The 19,903-nt window shown below is 43.0% G+C and overlaps 1 protein-coding gene, 2 long non-coding RNA genes and 1 pseudogene across 7 annotated transcripts in view; 2 read left to right on the forward strand and 2 right to left on the reverse strand.

Moving 5' to 3' along the window:
* Window positions 1–1,797: 1,797 nt before the first annotated feature.
* LOC310745382 lies at window positions 1,798–11,320 on the reverse strand. Its single transcript, XR_014540103.1, has 2 exons — window positions 11,197–11,320; window positions 1,798–2,364 (listed from the first exon to the last, which is right to left on the reverse strand). It is a non-coding gene; the product is annotated as an uncharacterized lncRNA (long non-coding RNA).
* On the forward strand, window positions 6,911–9,029 carry LOC310745360 (protein TFG-like; annotated as a pseudogene). Its single transcript has 2 exons — window positions 6,911–7,817; window positions 8,276–9,029. The product of its transcript is annotated as a protein TFG-like (transcript).
* LOC310745396 lies at window positions 9,960–10,990 on the reverse strand. The gene is made up of 2 exons (XR_014540111.1): window positions 10,873–10,990; window positions 9,960–10,203 (listed from the first exon to the last, which is right to left on the reverse strand). It is a non-coding gene; the product is annotated as an uncharacterized lncRNA (long non-coding RNA).
* Window positions 11,278–19,903, forward strand: part of DPP4 (dipeptidyl peptidase 4) — a 55,090-nt gene continuing 46,464 nt past the window's right edge. For 3 of the 4 annotated variants that reach the window (XR_014539841.1, XR_014539842.1, XM_083577254.1), the window contains exons 1-2: window positions 11,278–11,790; window positions 12,839–12,926. Coding sequence is in view for 2 of the 4 variants with exons in the window: in XM_083577254.1 (XP_083433380.1) it covers window positions 11,785–11,790; window positions 12,839–12,926 (94 nt within the window). In the remaining 2 variants the exon portion in view is untranslated. The remainder of the gene's footprint in view (window positions 11,791–12,838; window positions 12,927–19,903) is intronic. The other variant, XM_083577255.1, reaches the window with a different exon arrangement.

Here is a 19,903-nt window from a genome sequence, read left to right on the forward strand (position 1 = left end):
GATGTTCCTGGAGACTCACTCAAGGAGGTCATTCAAGAAATTCCAGAGGTGCCTGTGCTTACCTAGGGCTCAGTTTCCTTGGGTTGATGGTCAAAGGAGACTCTAGTAAGTAGGTTTAGGATACAGGTGGCGACCATTTCGCACAAAGGTTGTGTTCCCAGCCCTCACACACATTGGTGGAGTGCATATAAGTGCACCCCACTCTGGCCCTGTTCCACCCCCATTCTGCTTTCTTCCAGGTTCAAAAGGACCTGTGTGGTGGCAGTTACACGTCAAATGGACACACCTAAAATGGCCGCCAGCTGTATATGGATTTATTAACACACATATAAAACCTGAGCATGGGGTGGAAAGAGTCACAGTATTAACACTCCAACAGATCTTGCTTCCCCCTAAGGTTTCCAGGGAACCTGTCCACACCACAGCTTTGCAACGAAAACCACAGATAAAGATAAGCCTCTCTGTGTCTCCTTTTCTCCAATGTCATCCAAACTCACATACAAAACAACTCTGCTATGGTTCACCTAACTTCAATATGCTATCACTTCCAGCCAGGTGTGGGGGTGTGGAGCAAGTGCCTACAATATCTTCAAAGAACATCATTCCTCGTTGTCTCCAGGCCAACATGGCCCTCTCATTAGGATACCAATGGAGGAACTTAGCTGGACACTAGCTGGGCCAGGTAGGGTCAGACCATAGAGGACATAAAAATAGCATGCCAGATAAGATGGAGAGGGGGCATGGATGAGTCAGTAGTGTAGTTGTACATTTCAAGGTGCAGGAGGCCATGCAGACATCCTCCATAGCCGTGTCTCCAGGAAGAGTGTCAAAAACACAAAAACAAAAACCACTCATGGAACTGTTTTCATCCATTACATTGGACTCTGGTGGCAGTTTCGGAATAGCAGGCCAAACTCAGTCTCAGACTATGCTAATATATCACAGGAAACAGAAAAGCATGGAAGCCTCAGTGTCACTGCACTCAATCAATAGGACAAGGAGGGTCTGTCAGTCATCCTTGTGATGGCTTGTTCTGGAACTGTGAAGGTGCCCACCAAGTACCATGGAGAGCTCCTAATGAGCCACTTTCTCTTACAAGGACTGGAAGTGAGCTGAGGTCTTTTGAGCCTCTGCTTCCAGTCCACCCCTCCTAGGCTCCACCCCTTCAGCAGAACTAAGATCTCTGGCCTGAAGATGGGCATGTCTGCCGTGCTCTGTGGCTTTCTGTCTGGGGGCTGTTGGACTGGTGTGGTAGCATCTGGTTCCTGAGGCTCAGGGAAAGGCACCTGTGAGGGTCCTGGTTCCAGTTCAAGAAGCTTGGGTGCTGCGGCATCTGTTTCAATGAGTTCCTGCCTGTCAGCCTCAGGTGTGGTGTTTTCCTGACCATCAGCAGCAGGCTCATCACCAGTAACCTGGGCTGGCTCATTAGCTGGCAACACCATATACTCCAACTCAGTGCCCTGACTCCTTCTGGACTCTGGAGTCATGACAGGTGCTGCAGCATATGACATCATCATTGCTGGCTAGGAGAAAGTCCTGGAACTATGTTCCTCCGTGTTGGCCCTCCTCTGCATCATTACTTGTGTCTGGAACTGGGTGAGTGGTTGTTGTTCTTACAGGGCAGAATGGAGAAGTGTGGAAGATGGAACATGAGGTGACAGATTCTTTAAGCTCATACAAACAAGGAAATTTCTGTAGTAAATTATTAACTTTTCAGTTTATTCTGTTCTGTTCAATACCTACGTACTTATTGAAGAAGAGCAGGATATAAACACTACATAACAAGGGAGAAACCAGTTTTCCAGAAAGTGCCAATTTATTGATTTTAGTACACTTATTTATTTATACCCTGCCTCTTACCATAACATGTGGCTTACAGATAAAATCAGAATAGCTTAATTTTTCATTTGAGCCTTTAAAAAAAAATTATCTTGATAGCAAAACAATGACAAGGGAAGGGAGGTGTCTTGTTCCGTTCTTCTTTGTTGTGTGCCACTTTTTAAAAGACAAATCTTTAATCTGGGATTTTATCCTCTGGGCAGGGTGAGCAATGTTCAGCTATCAGAATCCACTGCAAGATGAAGGGAGTGGGGACAAGGGCAGTTCAATTCATTCTGATTCCACTGGTTCCTCCTAGATGCCTCTACCCCTGTGCACTGAGCTTCTCCATCTCCCTCTCTCATTTTTGCTACCACTGTGCAAGCAAGACTTCCCCAGAGCAAGGCACCACTGAAGAGCCCTACAGACACATTGCTGATTGTTTTGCTGCAACAGAAAGGCAGCGGTGGTGCTTCAAGAGTGGTAAATGGTGGACTACAGGTGGGTACTCCGGTGAGGGGACGTCCATGCACCTCCATTACGCACCTATAGCAAAGATTAAGAGGTGGGTGGGTCGTACAACAGACCCTCATCTGCTCCCAAAAGTTCTGAAAGCCCTGAAGTTTTGTTATCATGCTCTCTACCCCACCCTGCCTGAAAGTGCTGTATAGTTCCCATTATAAATCACTGCAGAATAATAATAATAATAAATATTCCTGGCATATAGCTGACAATTGGACCCTAAAGTGCTCATGCATTTGGAAAACCACCTTCTTTCACTCACTGATCCCACCCTGGTCAATTGAGGACTTCCGGGTCCCACAGTTTTGGAAGCAGCTCCCTACAAAAAGTACAGAACGTAATCTGTTAGTTTGCAAACAAAGGATTCAGAGATCCCAACTGAAATGTCAGGATGCCTATTTTTTGGAGCTTTGCCATTAATATCAGTGAAGAAGAGGAAACAGTTTGACATTTGGCTCTTACATTTTTTGCAGACCTGCAGAAATCTCTTCCAGGATAAAGGGAAACAATGGACCCTTGTTTGACCCAGCCTCATTTTTTGCGTTAAAACACGGGGACACCATGAAAAATGCAGCAAGGCATTACCCGGAATGTTTCATTTCATAAAGCTGGTGACAGTTAAAGAAAATCTGACTAAAAATATTTCTCACAAAAGATGCCCCCCCCCCACATTATGTCTTTGCATCTGGAGAATTCCTCTGCCTCATATGTTCCTTCTTTCAGGGTTTTTAACCTCAACGTATATTTCAATACTAATGTGCTTCTTTCCCCTTTTAAGTCACTATTTATCCTGCATCTTTTCAGAGATAAGCGCTTTTGCTTCGTTTTTGTTAAGGCATTTTATAGTGTGAACCTATGCCTGGCTACTCAGAAACAAGCTGCATTTAGTTCAGTGGGATGAGCTTCCAGGCAAGTGTGTAAACGTTACTTGCCAGATTTACCAAGGCTTTGCGCTGTTATGTAGTGGATGATACCTGCTGCCATTCTGTTGCGGTACGTATCTGAGAATATGAAAGATGTGTGCTGAGGAGAGGGAAAAAACTGGGGTCTCAAAGCTGCTCCCCCACCAGCTCAGAAGATAAGGTTTGGTGCACACATAATCCAAGGCACTTGCATCACTTGATAGAAAAGCAAATGGCGAAGGAAAGATTTTTATGCCTCAGCTATAACCTGGGATTCAACATGCATTAGGTTACCCAGAAAGCTGGAATTTGATGAGCAGATGATCTACACACATCATTAGAGAAATGAACTTTTTTTTTTTTTACATTTATCAGCAAGCATTTCAGACATGAAGTTTACCTGATAAGAGAGGTCAGAATTCCGAAACAGGTCAGAATTCCCCATTCCCCCAGCACACTATGAGCATTATAATGTTCCATTGTACTTTCCCTGCCTGTGTGCCATATAGTGTGTGGTTTGAGACTGGAGCTCTTCAATCATAGGGACTTAACATAAGAGGTAGCCTTTGAGTTTTGCTTATTAATTCGCTTCAAGGGAGGTCCTGATGATCTGAATAACGGAATTTGCATTTTAGTGCCCAACTTTGTATGGGGGATAGTGATGGGCAAACCTGTCAATTTTGGTTTCTCATTTTTCTAATCTTAAAACCAATCCTCCACATTCCTACATCAATTTGTGAATTCTTTTTTGTTTAAGTCCTCATGAAAATTCACCTGCAAATGTCTCCTAATATGTTTGCATGTAATTTTGCCTAATACACACATTTTTGCAAAGCCATTTCCCCTAATATGATGCTTTTTAATATTATTTTTGCTAATACTTGCCTTTTATGCACACTTTGCCCTGGCACATGCATTTTGGTACACTTTTCTTGGCACTGTGAAATTCAGAAAACTTAAGAATTTAGAAGGGCGAATGTGTTTTAGCTCGCATATTGTTTTGGACAGGGAAAATGTGAACTGCTGTGAAGTGAATCAAAACTCTCTCCTATCCCTGCTGAATTAGCCAGAATGGAATCTGGTGTTCCAATGGAATTGCCTTTGGAAGGAGAGAGGGGGACAGAGAAAGCTCCATCTAATAGTCTTCAGTGCCCTTTTTCACTTCTGTCCTCAAGTCTGCATGCATTTTCTGAAATACTGTGCTACAAATTTAAGGCCACCCAATAAATTATGAAAAGAGTGAAATGACATTTGAGTAGCAACTCTTGAAAGCAGATTTAAGCAAGCATCTATCTAAACTGGTTTACGGTTGTGCTTAAGAGTAAGGGGACAAGTGATGAGCCTGTAACAATGTATTTCCAGTTCCAATTTTTATGGCTCAAACACTGGACAGATAGCAGAAAAACAGGAAATGGCATACACACCCACCATTTCTAAAAATGAATAATTTCTGAAACATGAAAAATTAGAGAAAATGCTTTTCATTTTACTAAAACTCAGTAAAAATTGCACAGGTATTCGCTTCAGTTGCCCTGAAACTTGCTCATTAGGAAATACAGTGCGTATCTCATAGGGTTAATTTTTTGGTACCATTTGACAAGAAATGTATTTTGATAATCAAAAAAGTAACCACAGCAGAGGTTTTATATTAGAGATGCATTTATCTTACGGAGCTCCTGAATGACTAAAACCATTGTTGTCACTGATATGAAACAAATGGAGCATGCTAATCTTCTGTAAAGTGTGGAGAAATCACATTTCCTCTAGGTTCATTTGCAAAACCGGTTTATCATCAACACCTGTCTATTACTGTGCATTTACTTCTATACCACAAACTAATATTAAAAAAAAAAATCAGTGTTGTGCAGAATCTCAATTAAAAGCAAAGCAACATAAATTAAGCAGAATATTTTAAAGACACAGAAACAAAAAATGAGTCATCTGACAATAAGGTTATAAAAATAATGCATCATTTTTATAAGAAGGCTCTCTTGTCTCGAGCTCATTGCAGGTGATTTCATTAAGGAGAGTGTTACATAAAACCTGTTTCACTATACTAAATGATTCTTTGTTGGTGACAGTCTGATGCTGCCAGGTGTCATCGAAATGTACCTTTGTGGCAAATTGAAGGATCAAAGTGCAGCATTAAAAATGGGGCTGCGTACACATGAACGTGCTTGCAACACAAAAATGTATCTTTTCTCAATCTGGAATTGTTTGCACTCATTCTCAACATACCTGCTTTTAATCTAGGTTGATTCTAGATCAGGCTTCCTCAAACTTGGCCCGCCATATGTTTTTTGGACTACAACTCCCATGATCCCTAGCTAGCAGGACCAGTGGTCAGGGATGATGGGAATTGTAGTCTCAAAACATCTGGAGGGCCGAGTTTGAGGAAGCCTGTTCTAGATCCAGCCATCCACACAGGTGCATGTGGTTGCTTGATACATATTTGAAAAACCTTCCTTTGATTAGGTGATGTCTTTTTCTCCTTGCACATGCCACAGGTGAACAAAGTTGGGACTGTGAGCTTGGAATATTCCCACATCACTGGGCAGGTGTGGGTACATCCACAATTGCTGGGACTGCCTAAACCTTCTAAGTGTAAAGAAATGATGTTTTAAAATGCCATGCCATATTATGCAAGCACTGGACTCAATATATCGTTCTTCTCCTGTACAAGGATATGAGTGTGGCTGTATGTCCAGAAGAATAAGAACCTTCTTCCTTCTTTTTTTGTCCACTTCTTACGGATGTTCACATTGTACATTCAACAAGTGTACAATCTGTGTATACAAATACTTGAGCTGTACATTTGTATGGCTATTCACATGCAGTGTTCAATTACTGTGGAGTATGTGTGTGTGTGTGTACAAAATAGCTGAGCTGAACAAATCAGTAAGTGTACTCTCTTTCACACAAACACTTGTACACGTGTAGCTAGTGAGTCTTGAAATAAATCTCACTTTTGCATCTCTTCATAGCATTCTGAATGCCAGTTATTTTTTTAGGTAATTAAATGAAATGGAAAACTCTTCAAAGCCTCTCGGTGATAGATTTTAGTTCTCATGATCAGAATGGGTTCTAAATATTTTTCTTCTTCTCATTATTAAATCCTGATTTCTCAAAGATTTTTTTTTAAGCCATATGCTTATTTCCTGGCAATGAACATTTCTGCCTATACCTTGAATATATGGGTGCTTGCTTTGAAAGCTTTTAAGGGTGCAGGAAATTGTGCCTTTTGTTTACCCACATTTTTCCTATCCATTTGGACATTATTAAAAAATGTTCGTACATGCCTTCCCTCATAATGAACACTTTATCAGCTTTGGACATGGAAAAAGTAATCAGCCCTTTGTCGTAACTTTTTGGCAGGGTGAGGTGGATGGGGGACGAGAAACAACAATCGGTGCAGAGGTAAGAGAAGAAATCTTGAACTTGCTGAAAGATTTATTGCGGCTGAAACAAACCAACTTTTCTTCCTGTTGGCGCTTATTATCAAATTACAGGGCCAATACAGCTCTGACCAGAAAGCAGCTGCTTCCACTCCTGTTTTTTAAATGCTGATCATGACAGTGACTGTTAAACAGAAATTTTACAAAAGCCACCAGGCATAACTTCGACCTTAATCTGTTTATCTACCATACCCTCGAAAGGCATGGAGCGGCAGCAGCAACCGCCTTGGCCGAGTCTTTGCCACGTACGGCAGCGGCGGCAGCAATTCCACACACTGCTGCCTATTGTTATATTTTACTAACCACTGCTGCATGGCGGGACATCTGACCTCCAGCTGAAAGTAAAAGGGAAAATCTGCCCAGCTACTCAATACATTTTCCAAGACAGCTGTGTAAGAAGGCCAGAGTTAACCATGAATGGACAACTGGATTTGAGTGGAAAGCTTATAATTAAAGCTCAAATGGGGGATGATATTAGAAGAATTCCCATTCACAATGAGGACATCACCTATGACGAGTTAGTGCTGATGATGCAGAGAGTTTTCAGGGGAAAGCTTCTGAGCAATGATGAAGTTACAATAAAATACAAAGACGAAGATGGAGATCTTATAACAATCTTTGATAGCTCAGATCTTTCTTTTGCAATTCAGTGCAGTAGGATACTGAAATTGACACTGTGAATGGGCAGCCAAGGCCTCTAGAATCTAATCAAGTGAAATACCTCCGTTGAGAGCTGATAGAACTTCGTAACAAAGTGAATCGTTTGCTGGATTGCCTAGCACAAGCCTCCCTGAAAATGATGTTGCAGAGAGTAGGGAAGATAAGCCTGCTACTACTGACTCCACTGTCAAGCCTTCTACTCAAGTTATAGCAGCAAGTATGTCTGCTTTTGATCCATTAAAAAATCAAGATGAAATCAACAAAAATGTCATGTCAGCATTTGAGCTGGCAGATGATCAGGTTTCGAGACCCCCCCCCCCCGTGCCCCTGTAGAAGAACGTTCTGGAACACCCGATAGCATTGCTTCTTCATCTTCTGCAGCTCATCCACCTGGAGTTCAACCACAGCAGCCACCATATGGAGGAACTCAGCCACAAACTGGTCAGATGGAAGGCCAGATATATCCACAATGAATACCGCAGACTTCTTACAGCGGCTAGATTAAATGTCCTTGACTCTGCGATATTGTGGGGAAGGTACAGGGGAGTACCATACGCCCAGAGAACCTGTCATTGTGCCATGGGTGTGGTTGAGTCCACCGAACACATTCTCTTGACTTGCCCTTCTTATGCAGAGCTTAGACAAAATTTTATAGACCCACACCTATGTCAATTTAGCTTCCTACCCAGAGAAAACCACTTGCTGAATAATGTCACTAGAGCTATACCTTCCTTGGTGGCCAAATTTCTTTTTTTAGCTTCTAAGCGTTGCAAGACTATAATTGACTGTATTGATATGGGGCTATCTGTTTAGCCCTTTTTAGTGTTGGCTAAGTTCTAAAATCTTCCTGGATGTTTTAACTGTGTATTGACAAATGTACTTTTTTCTGACTGACGGTCGAATAAAAGGTTGATGATGATATCCACAATATCCACAACAAGCTAGATACCCTGCTCAGCACCCTCAGCCTCAGCCACAGTATGGTATGCAGTATCCAGCAGGCTACAGCCAGCAGACTGCTCCTCAACAAGCACAGCAGCTCCAAGCATACAGCCAGCAGCCCTCACAGGCTCCAGCTCCTGGGTTTCCTGGCCAGCCTCAACCTCAGCAGCTACCAGCTCAGCCTCCCCAGGAGTATCAGGCAGGCACCTTTCCTGCACAGAACTACACAGCACAGGCTTCACAGTCAGCCAGCTATAATGTGACCCCAGCTTCACAAACTGGAATGGCTCCCAGCCAGCCAGGTGCTTATCAGCCAAGACCAGGCTTCACTCCACCGCCTGGAACTACTATGACACCCCCTCCAAGTGGCCCTAATCCATATGCACACAATCGCCCTCCTTTTGGCCAGGGTTACACCCAGCCAGGTCCTGGCTATCGATAAGGAAGCTGTGCTGTTGACGGGCCCCAAGTAAGTCCAAGTTGTTGCCGTTGCTATTCCATCCATACAGACTCCAAGGTTCTTTAACTAAAATATGGAAACTAATGAAAGGCAGAATATTCTATGGTATCACTGTTGCTGTATAATTTGCTGGGATAAATGACCAAATTAATCTTGTTTCCTGCTTTAAATTGTATTGGCTTTCTAGTTTAATATTGGAAACACTACCTAAATGTTTGTAAAGTAATGACATTCTGACTTGCCATATTAAACTACTAGGTGAAAAATCTAGCTGTGCCAGCTAGAGACTTCATTTTCTCAAGATTTCAATTACATGCTTTTAGGCTGCAACCCTGTACACACTTCTCTGGAAGAAAGCCCCACTAAATTCAATGGAACTGTATGGAATTGCACTTTTATCTATTGGCACTTATTGCTTTCCCCTCTGTGGGTTTTTAGGCAGCGTTATATTCTGTGCTTGCTTTAAAAACATACAAAAATACCACAAAGTTTTAACGAGTAAAAAAAGGGAGGGATTCTTAATCTCATTTTGCTGCTGCTTTCTGATTTTATCTTGGCTGTAATAAAATATGGTCTAATATCATATTGTGTTGTGACCCACCCAGAAGACTTAGTTGAATGGCCAGTATCCTAATGTTATGTCATGTCATATATAATGTGATGAATAGCTGCCAACCCCATGTCACCAGTTTTTAATGTCACAGCACTCCTGACTAAACAATATCCTTTTGATTACCAATTTACAAATGAGGAATGTAATCTATGTTCTATGGTAGTTATTAGGAGAATAGGAACAGGGGATGCATTGATCAATTAATGTGTGTAAGACATGATCTTACATATGTCACTTTCATCACTCTTGCATGTCACTTTGCATATGTCATTTATTTCACACGTGCCATTTCTGGTTATATAACCATTTCTTGCATGTGTCATTTTTATAGACTTTTCAATGTGATGTATAATACATTATCTTGCATATATCACCCCACAAAGTTATTCTGAAAAATGTGCCTGGTTTTTATACTTTTCTTTTCAAGCACATCCCTATTCAGAGGGTTGTGTTCTGTTAACATTTCCCAGGTATCTCAGCTACTACTTTTAGGGAACTTCACACCCTTGGACTCTGACATCTAGAATATCTATCCCTACCACCATGTACAACTCAAATACTGTAAGGTGCAATTCAGGAGGGGGAAATCCAAAGCCAAAGATCATTTTAATGTTTCTGCTACTGAAAGCTGAAAAACTGAAGGCTGTGTTTCTGTGTTTGTTTTGTGCAACCAAAATCCAATGTGGGGAATCCCCTCATAATGAGACAAATTCGTACAGCATAAACATCAAAGAACTTCCTCTGTGATTCAGTACATGGATTCTGTTTCCAGTGGAAAGAAGTATGCAGCCTCTTCTTAATTATTTATCTTCTAAGTTCCTCTATGCTAATCTGCCACAAAATTATAATAATAAATACCCTTGAAGGTCTTATCATCTGAACCACTGGCTAGCGCAAGGTTTCCCAAATGTAGGTCTCCAACTGTTTTTGCACTACAATTCCCATCATCCCTACTAGCTAGGGATGACAAGAGCTGGAAACCCAACAGCTGGAGAACAACAGCTGGAGACCCAAGTTTGGGAAACTCTGGGCTAGAGCAAGGTGAATCTCTCACTCACCTAGATCTCTGGCTAATAACACATAGCTTCTGCTTGGGGGGGGGAGGAACCACCAGGAGTTGCACTCCCCTATTTTCCCCTCCACTACATCACAGCCTTTTGGGATGCAGGTGTTGCTGTGGTCTAAACCAGTAAGCCTCTTGGGCTTCCTGATCGGAAGGTGAGTGGTTCAAATCCACATAATGGGGTGAGCTTCCGTTGCTCTGTCCCAGTTCCTGCCAACCTGGCAGTTTGGAAGTACGCCAGTGCAAGTAGATAAATAGGTAGCACTGTGGCGGGAAAATAAACGGCATTTCCGTGCACTCTGGCTTCCATTGCACCAGAAGCAGCTTAGTCATGCTGGCCACATGACCTGGAAAGCTGTTTGTGGCCTGAAAGCAAGATGAGCGACACAACCCCATTGTCGCCTTTGACTGGACTTAACCGTCTAGAGGTCCTTTACCTTTTTTCCATGACAGCCTCTAACTCCATGATCATTTCAATTGCCCATAAAGATGCAACTGAACTGAGCTCAGAAGAACAGCTTCTTAGTGCCATGCTAGCCAAGTCTACTCAGTCTTGAGTCCCAAGTGGGTGGAGGACTGGAGCCTAAGAAGAAATGAAAAAGAGAAAAATTGTCCAGCAGCACCTGATAGACCAACTAAGTTTGTTCTGGTACAGCTTATACCAGAACAAACTTAGTTGGTCTATAAGGTGCTACTGGACAATTATTTATTTATTTATTTTATTTCTATTTCGACTGCCTCAGACCAACACGGCTACCTACCTGAGTCTGAAAAAGAGAAGTCAGCCAGGCCCTCCCACCTCATTTTAGAAACCGAACGCAGGGGCGTGGCCCAGTCACCTGCACGCCTGCGCAGAGACTTGCTCCTTCCTTCAACTCACGCGCCAAATCCGAGCCCCCCTCGCCTCAGCGCCTGCGCTTTGCGGTCCTCCGCTTCGCGCAAGCTTTCCTCTTGCTTTACCTCAGGCCAGCTGGACTTGCGCCCACGTGGGGAGAGACTAGTGTATCCCGCCCAAGCGCTCTGTGGGCGCCTCGCCTGCCCTCTCTCCTCACGCTGGGATTCCCCGCCCCGCCGCCGACTCCCTTGCCCCGCCGGGCTCCTCCCTCTGTCCCGTGCGCCTGGCTGCCTGTCCCGTCCCGAGCGTGAGCGTGTTTGTGTGTGACAGCCGGGAGGTTTTTGCTCCTCGCTTGGAAACCTCGCTAATATTTAACGGGGCGCCGCCGCCGCCGCCGCTGCTAACGGAGAACTTCTGCATATCCGGGAGCAAAGTCTTGCGCGCTTGAGGCGAAACCCTGCACTTCTAGCGCTTCCTCAGCAGCTGCTGTTTCGCCCCTCGTCCAGGTCCCGCAATGAAGGTGGGTAGGAAGCGAGCCGTGTGGCCCAGGCGGCAAGTTCGGCCGCCTCTCTGGCGCGCGGGGCGACGGGAACGCGCCTCGCCTCGGCTGTTCGTGGGCGAAGGCTGCGGCGGCGGTGGCTCGGGCGCGCCTGGAGTTTGGAGGCTGCCTCAGCCTCTCGCTCCATTCCGGGCGCCTCGTGTATCTACGCGCGCGCGCGCGCACTCACCCCCCCCCCCCCGGAGAGAGATGCTGGCTGACAGACGTACGGTCCTCGTTTTTCTTCCTCGCCAATGAAAGCGCAAGGTTTCCCGTGGTCGCTCCCTGGGGCTGGGCTGCGGGTGCGGATTCAAGAGCGGAGCTTCGGACCGTGGCGGAAGTTGCTTGCCTTCCCATCTGGTCTGATGCCATTTCAGGCGCGTAAAACACAAATAACCCCGAAAGTCTGCAGAGAGGGACTGGGGTGTTTATACTTCTGAAGTAAACATCAGGGGAAACTTTCTGAAAAGAACAGCTGTTGGGACAGAGGTTGGGTGGCCGTCTGTCATGGATGCTTTAGCTGAGATTCCTGCATTGCAAGGACTAGAGATGTGTGAAGACCTGGGGGGGGGGGGAATGAATTTTTTGAATGGGAACAAGATATGCCCCCAAAACCCAAGTCGAAGAGCCTCCACTAGTTACAGTAGGGATGCAGTTTGAAAGCACACCAGTGCAAGTAGATAAATAGGTACTGCTGCGGCGGGAGGGTAAATGGCGTTTTCGTGCGCTCTGGTTTCTATCACGGTGTTCCAATGCACCAGAAACGGTTTAGTCATGCTGGCCACATTAATAAGTAATGGTAAATGTTAGCTAAAAAGCATTGCATCATATTCAGTGTGGTGCTAATGTGAATCAGCACAAAGATATTTCCTTTAAAAAGACACAACTCTTTAAGAAGGCCCCATAAATGGTAGGCCAGCTGTGGGTTGGATTTGATACATGGGCATCATTGTCTATGATTGCCATAGAAATATATGTACTCTTTATGCACATTACATACTTTTTAACTTCCTTCTTTTTTTCTTCTCAGACCATAGTGAAGTATCTGTTGGGATTTCTTGGTGTTGCAGTTCTCATCACGGCCATTGCTGTTCCTGTAGCTTTACTGACAAACCAAAGTAAGTTTGCAGTGTTAATTGTCTCTTGGTAGGTGACAGGAAGTGATTTGATCCTCCAAGTGGCATGGAAAACCATGAGAGAGATCAGAATGTATGTCATTTGGCATCATATGAATGTATAACTTGAAAGTTAATAGCGCTGCTCATTAACATCTGGAAAGCACTCTCCGGCAGCCAACTAGGGCCAGATCTGTGTGTTTAAATGTAGATGCGACTTTTTAATGTATAAAGAAAGGGGATGCTTTTGATGGCCTCACCTGCAGCTTCCTTCCCTAAAATTCATGGCCCTGGGCTCTTCTCAACCTAAATCCAATCCTGCGCTCAGTTAGGAGCACTTGGAAAGAGCAGCTATGGTGGAGAGGGAGGGGATAGGGTACAGGCAACTCCCCATTTATCCATGGGTTGCTTTTTGAGGCACATGTGTATCAGTGGAAGCCATGTAAGCCCACTCCATTCCACCCCCCTTACGCCCTTGTCCCGTTCCACCCCTGCCCCACCCACCCCCTTCCAGTGCCAAAAGCGGCACGCACGTTTGTGGTTGTGTGCGTGCCGAGTGTGTGCAAATGGGGAGCTGCCTGTGCATTTTGCACAATAGTTATGAATGATGGAGGCAAGTGGCATCCACTGGCAGAGGAAGAGGAGTGCGGGGGGGAGTGCACCGCCCCCAGAAGCGCGTTCCCAGTGGGGTGCCATCATGGCTGCCCACCCGCCTGCTCCCGGGACGCGTGCTAGCCCCGCCCCCACCTGCTCTCCGCCCCCGGGTGACGGAACATGAAGCTCTGCCACTGGTGGCATCCCATGAACTGATTTATTGTAGCCTAAACTTTCATATTCATATTTCATATTCATTGCAAAAACTAGACTCTTCTGTATGATGCTGCATGCTCTCTCTTTATTTTGTGATAGATTCAGTGGGCCATTCTTTTGGAAGCTATGCACTGAGATTACATTTGCAAAAAGTACAAAGTAAAAAACAACAACCTTCCTTACAAATGAAAATTTCATGACTTTCTTGACAGTAAACTTGCTGGAATGTATGGCTTTGTACGTTTCTAGAATTTGTGGATTGAAGCAAGGTTGTAAAAAGGACTGAGACTATAGTTGAAGATAAATATTTTTTACGTTATAGAGATCAAGCAGAAAACGATGTATGTGTATGCTTATAAAGAGTGTATAATTTTCTTTACCCTTTGTGCACATCTTAATAAATATATTTTACAGTGCAGTGCCGAACACGGAGATGAAAGGCAGTTGCAATTTGTAGCTGATTTAAGGAAGTTTCTACTTTGTAGATTCAGAGAAAGTTTATATAGATACATAATGTTTTACACACAGTAGCATTTGATGCTTTAAGAGCAATTACTTGATACATCTTTTAAACAATGTTTCCATATGAAAAAGTGAAGTGGAGTAAGACTATTATATGCTATGGTTTGCATAGTGGTCTTGGTGTGCAGACTACTAAACTTGTTCACATGGTTCCAGATGCTGGTTTTAGGTATTGGAGTTCTGCAGTTGCAGGAACATCAACATTTCTCCTGTAACCTTTGACGGTTTCCACATTTTGGACAATATCTATTTCAGTAAACTGGCTACAAATTTAATTACATATAATTTAAACAATTCTTATTATTTTTTGGCAGCTAAAAATTATGACAGCTAATGAGTTGCTAGGAAGTTAATAGTGCTGTTAATTAACTCCTGGAAAGCGTTCCTTCTGAAGGCCAAGCTGGTTGGGATTGTGCTAGATCTGGGTGGTCAAAATGAGCCCACTTGCATCCCAATCCCGTAAGAGTGAGCGTGAGTGGTCCCCTTTCTGATAGCAAAAGGCTATCCTCTTTTGTAAGTCTGAATACTCAGATTTTCCCTTAACCATTCAGCTGAACAAACACTCATTAAATGACCGATACACTGACATATAGTTGTGTTTTCAGCTGTGAGCAAGCCTCCATTGATGTGAATAGGGAACCCTAACTGCTTCACCTAGCTGCTTTCAGATCTCTAGGCAACAAGCATGGTGTGTTGCAGTGTGCTGATACACTTTATAATATTCAGGGATGTTAACAAAAAAATTTTTTAATGTAAATTGCACATATTTTGAAAAACAACAACAACAAATAATATCCACTGAAGAGCAAGCAGGAGACAAAACAAAATAAGAATCGGGGGGGGGGGGATATTAGTGGGCAAGCCAGACCAATCCAGATAACTTGGAACACATTTCCTTTTCACCCCTTGAACATTGGTCCAAAGTTCCCGATTAAGTAAAGGTTAAAAATGCAGCTGTAATCTCAAACAAGCCTTAAGTGGGATCAAAGTCCAGTCTAATTATAGAGTCCTGTGTTTGGTACAGCTTTTCAGTTTAAACGTTTTACTCTGTTTTATAAGGAATTAAAGCACCAAGTACAAATGTTGCAAAGGGAAAAAAAACATTGTCTTGCTAAAAGAAATAATCCTCTAGAAAAACATAGAGACACTTCCTCTAGGATACCAGTCTTCATTGGGCATTCATTCTGTTTTGTTTGTGGGGAGGTTACACAATAATTAGCATTCATCCTGATTTGCTTACAGGTTTTGCTTATACATCCAGTATATTCCCATTATTCATTCATTCCACACTTCTCTGTGCATGTACATATCGCTTTCTGAGAAGGACTGTGTCTGTTTCTTTTTTAAAGCAGAACCTGAAGGCAGCCCTGTATAGGGAAGTTTTTTAAGGTTTAATGTTTTATTATGTGTAGATACATTTGTGTGTGTGTGTGTGTGTGTGTGTGTGTGTGTGTTGGAAGCCCCCCAGAGTGGCTGGGGCAACCTAGTCAGATGGGCGGGATCTAAATAAAAAAAGGTTGTTGTTGTGCTCCTAGGGTGATGGAGTGCTGTAATCCACTTTAATTGTGCAAACCTTAATTTCCTGGTGTATGCTTGGATCTTTTCTTGAAAATGCTGTCAATCTGGAGATGTGCTAGGCTTTGGGAAGATTAAGAACAGTCTCATATGAAATGAGCTTCCTGTTGAGGGAGGGTTCTGATTTAGTGCAAGGGGAAGTAAGTTTAAGTTCATGGCCACGGAGACATGTATGTGCAAGCCTCACACTATGTAAGGCATTGGTAATTATACCTTAATGCTGTTTTGTAGATTTACAGCACCATAACAGCATGTAAGAGTGCATGAATACTTGAAAAAGTGAAACATACTGAAGGAACATTAAGGCTGTAATCCTTTGCCCACTTACCTGGTAGTTAGGCCCATTGAAATAACTTCAGATTAGACGTGCATAGGTTTTAACCAGGGGTCAGCAAACTTTTTCAGCAGGGGGCCGGTCCACTGTCCCTCAGACCTTGTGGGGGGCCGGACTATATTTTTTTGGGGGGGATGAACGAATTCCTTTGCCCCATAAATAACCCAGAGATGCATTTTAAATAAAAGGAGACATTCTACTCATGTAAAAACACGCTGATTCCCAGACTGTCCACGGGCTGGATTTAGAAGGCGATTGGGCTGGATCCGGCCCCCAGGTCTTAGTTTGCCTACCCATGGTTTTAACTATAAAAGACTGCAAATTGTATATTGATGATGTCAGTAATATGCCGTCCATCTGACCAGGTTACCGCAGCCGCTCTGGGTGGCTCCCAGCAAAATATTAAAAACACAATAAAACATCAAACATTAATAATAATAAATTTTTATTTATACCCTGCCCTGCCCAGCCAAGTCCAGGCTCAGGGTGGCTAACAACCAATAATAAAAACAAGTTGATTAAAATACAATTTAAAAAAAGATTAAAATACAACATTAAAACATTAGGATGCATCCTCTTCACAGGAGGAGAAAGGAAAAAGAAAGAGGGAGAGGGAATCAAACTGATTCTAAGCCAAAGGGCAGATGGAACAACTCTGTCTTACAGGCCCTGCGGAAAGAAATCAGATTCCGCAGGGCCCTGGTCTCATGAGACAGAGCATTCCACCAGGCCGAAGCCAGTGTTGAGAAGGCCCTGGCTCTGGTTGAGGCTAATCTAACTTCCTTAGGGCCTTGGACCTCTAGGGTGTTGCTATTTATGGACCTTAAGGTCCTCCGTGGGGCATACCAGGAGAGGCGGTCCCGTAGGTACGAGGGTCCTAGGCCGTGAAGGGCTACATTAACAATTATATGTTCAGATATTGCTATTTTGTTAACAATTTGTTATTTGTCCTTTAATTGGTGTGCAGTTGCTCTTAGAAAACTTAGATGGTGCAGAGATACCTGGTGTTATATAATAATGTAACATGTTATTACATTAAATTGAGATAACACTCTATCTACCTCACTATGGCAACCATGACTTGTAATGGCTAACCAAAATTTCGGTTGCATCCTTTCCTAGCTCATCTACTTGAGATTCCTTACCTGACATTTGCAAAACCTAAACCTGGGAGCTTCTGTGTGCATATATTATGGAGCCTCACTGTGCGTGCCTCGCTCCCATATACAAAGTGCTGCTATACCAAGTCAGAAAAGTTTAGCTTTGCAGCTACCAACTCCAGCTGATGGCACCTCCACAAGGCAGGGGCCTTATCCCATAAAGCTGTCATAAAAGGAGCCTGAAATATGTTTTGGGAGTCACTCTTCTGTGTTCACAGACAGTAGAGACAGTAGATAATACATTTCAGATGTTACTTGCTAGCCAGTTCTTGGTGCTCTTCTCAGAACAGCCTTCCTGTCTTCTGACTGCGCAGTGAATTGTTGACATGGCATTGAAAAAAATAGAAGAAAGCTATGAGTGCCAAATATGTACATTATGTAGAGTAGAACATTTGCATCTTAACAGTGCTTTACTGCTGTGTTTTGAGTATGCAGTTTTGTGTGAGGCATCTCCTACACCACTTCTCCTTATTTCTGGTATCAGTTCCTCACACAAATGTTCTTAATTTCCTGCAAAATGGGTGGGGTGGAAGAATGAAAAATGAGAGAGAAATAGTAATCAGCTGAATGCTAATACAAATTAGGCAATCAAAGGCATAGTACAGAGGCGCTCTGGTGCTCTCTTTCGCCCCATAAACATCAGAATCAGTGTCCTGAACAGACTTGCTTAGGAATAAGTTTGCTTGTCAGTGAGATTTCTTAGCTATCCTTTACCATGAGGTCCCAGGGTAGGTTACAAACAATAAAATAGTTACAGCCACCAAACAAAGAAACTATAACAACAGTTAAAACTCTTCCATAATTAAGAAAACAGCTTAAATACCGTATTTTTTGCTCTATAAGACGCACCAGACCACAAGACACACCTAGTTTTTGGAGGAGGAAAACGAGGAAAAAAAATTCTGAATCTCAGCAGCCAGAACAGCAAGAGGGATCACTGCGCAGTGAAAGCAGCAATCCCTCTTGCTGTTCTGGCTTCTGGGATAGCAGCGCAGCCTGCATTCACTCCATAAGATGCACACACATTTCCCCTTACTTTTTAGGAGGGAAAAAGTGAGTTTTATAGTTCCAATTCAGATGCAGACTGGAATAAGCTACATTAAACTGAGTAGACATTCGGATAATTAGGCAAATGCAACAACAGAGTTCTTGCACCTTTAATAGTTAAATAGGAGAGGAAATTTCAGTTTGCAGCTGCTGAAATCTTCTCTTCTATACAAATGTTAAAGGTGCAAGAAGCCGGACCATTTGCACAAGACTACTCTATTTCCTTTACTTTACAGATTTTATTTACTTTACAGATCAGTGTCACAGATAAAATCCAGGAATCAGTATCTCAGATAAAATTCAGAACTCAGGTATGCAATATGTACATAAGCAGACTGGACTTCCCATAGTTCAAACCATGCTCATGGTGGCATACACACATGCAGAGAGAGAGAGAGAGCAATAACTATGCATGTTTGTGGTAGTCTGCAAAATATCAGCACAGAAAGTAAACATAGTACCAGGCAACAAAACAAAATGGCATAGGCTTAACTGTAAAAAGACAAACAAACCTCAATCTGGATGAAATGCCAACTGAAATATAAGATGCTAATCTTATATTTGCATCCCAGCTGAGTAGGAATATCACTGCAGCTCATGATGTATTGATTCAATTTAAGATGCCTTGTATTGTTTACCTGATATTGTAAGATCATTAAAAACTTAAAAGCTTGGTTGGCACTAGTTGTAGGCAGTGAAGAGCTGCTACCTGTTTATTCAAGTTGGAATTGGTGTTATGATTTTCAGGTAAGCACATGTGGAACATTCTTGTTTGGTTTTGGTAAGCATGTGAGTTCCTCGTTCTCTTGAGGGTGCTATCTACTGTCCGAGAAGCTCAAGTAGGGATAGTGGTAGACTAAGAGAATGTGCTTGCTGCTTCGAGAAGAGCCATGGAGGGTCCTGATTGCTGGGTGATCTGGTCACACAGTATTGCCGCAACATAAGATGATGCACTCTGTATGGGATGTATGCTTTCCTTTTCTCATGACCTACACAAGGAGAAAACTGAGTATTTCTAGGCAACCCTTCTTTTTCTTTTCCTATAATAATATCTGGTGTAGGATGCTGCACTGCAAAGGTAGTTCTTTGTAATTCTTTCTGCTACTCTACACCTGGGGCAATATTATCTGCCCAATACCTAGTGGTACTTGTGTGATAGTATGTGCTGTATTAGAGACAAGGGGCAAAAAGCTGGTCATTGCAGCCTCCCACTTTTAGCAGTTTAACTCTGTAAGCACAGCAGCTCATTTGTTTTACAGGTTGCAGAATGCAAGATCCTGAATAAGAATTGCCTGCTGTTTAACTCATTGTACACTTTAATTTAAAGTGCTGCTAGCGTGATTTATGTTGCATTTATCTAGTCCAGCTTTTTGTTTACCATTTGTCAGGAAACTACTTCTAAAATATTGCTGGTTATGAGAAGGAATAAACACATGCAGTAAAATGTAGCTTTAGTACCGGTTGCATTTATCTTCTCTTTGCAACGTTCATCCTTACTTAGCATGTAAATATTATGGTTATTGTAACATACT

This window comes from Podarcis filfolensis, assembly GCF_964270895.1.
Source record: "Podarcis filfolensis genome assembly, chromosome: 1".
Lineage (NCBI taxonomy): Eukaryota > Metazoa > Chordata > Lepidosauria > Squamata > Lacertidae > Podarcis > Podarcis filfolensis.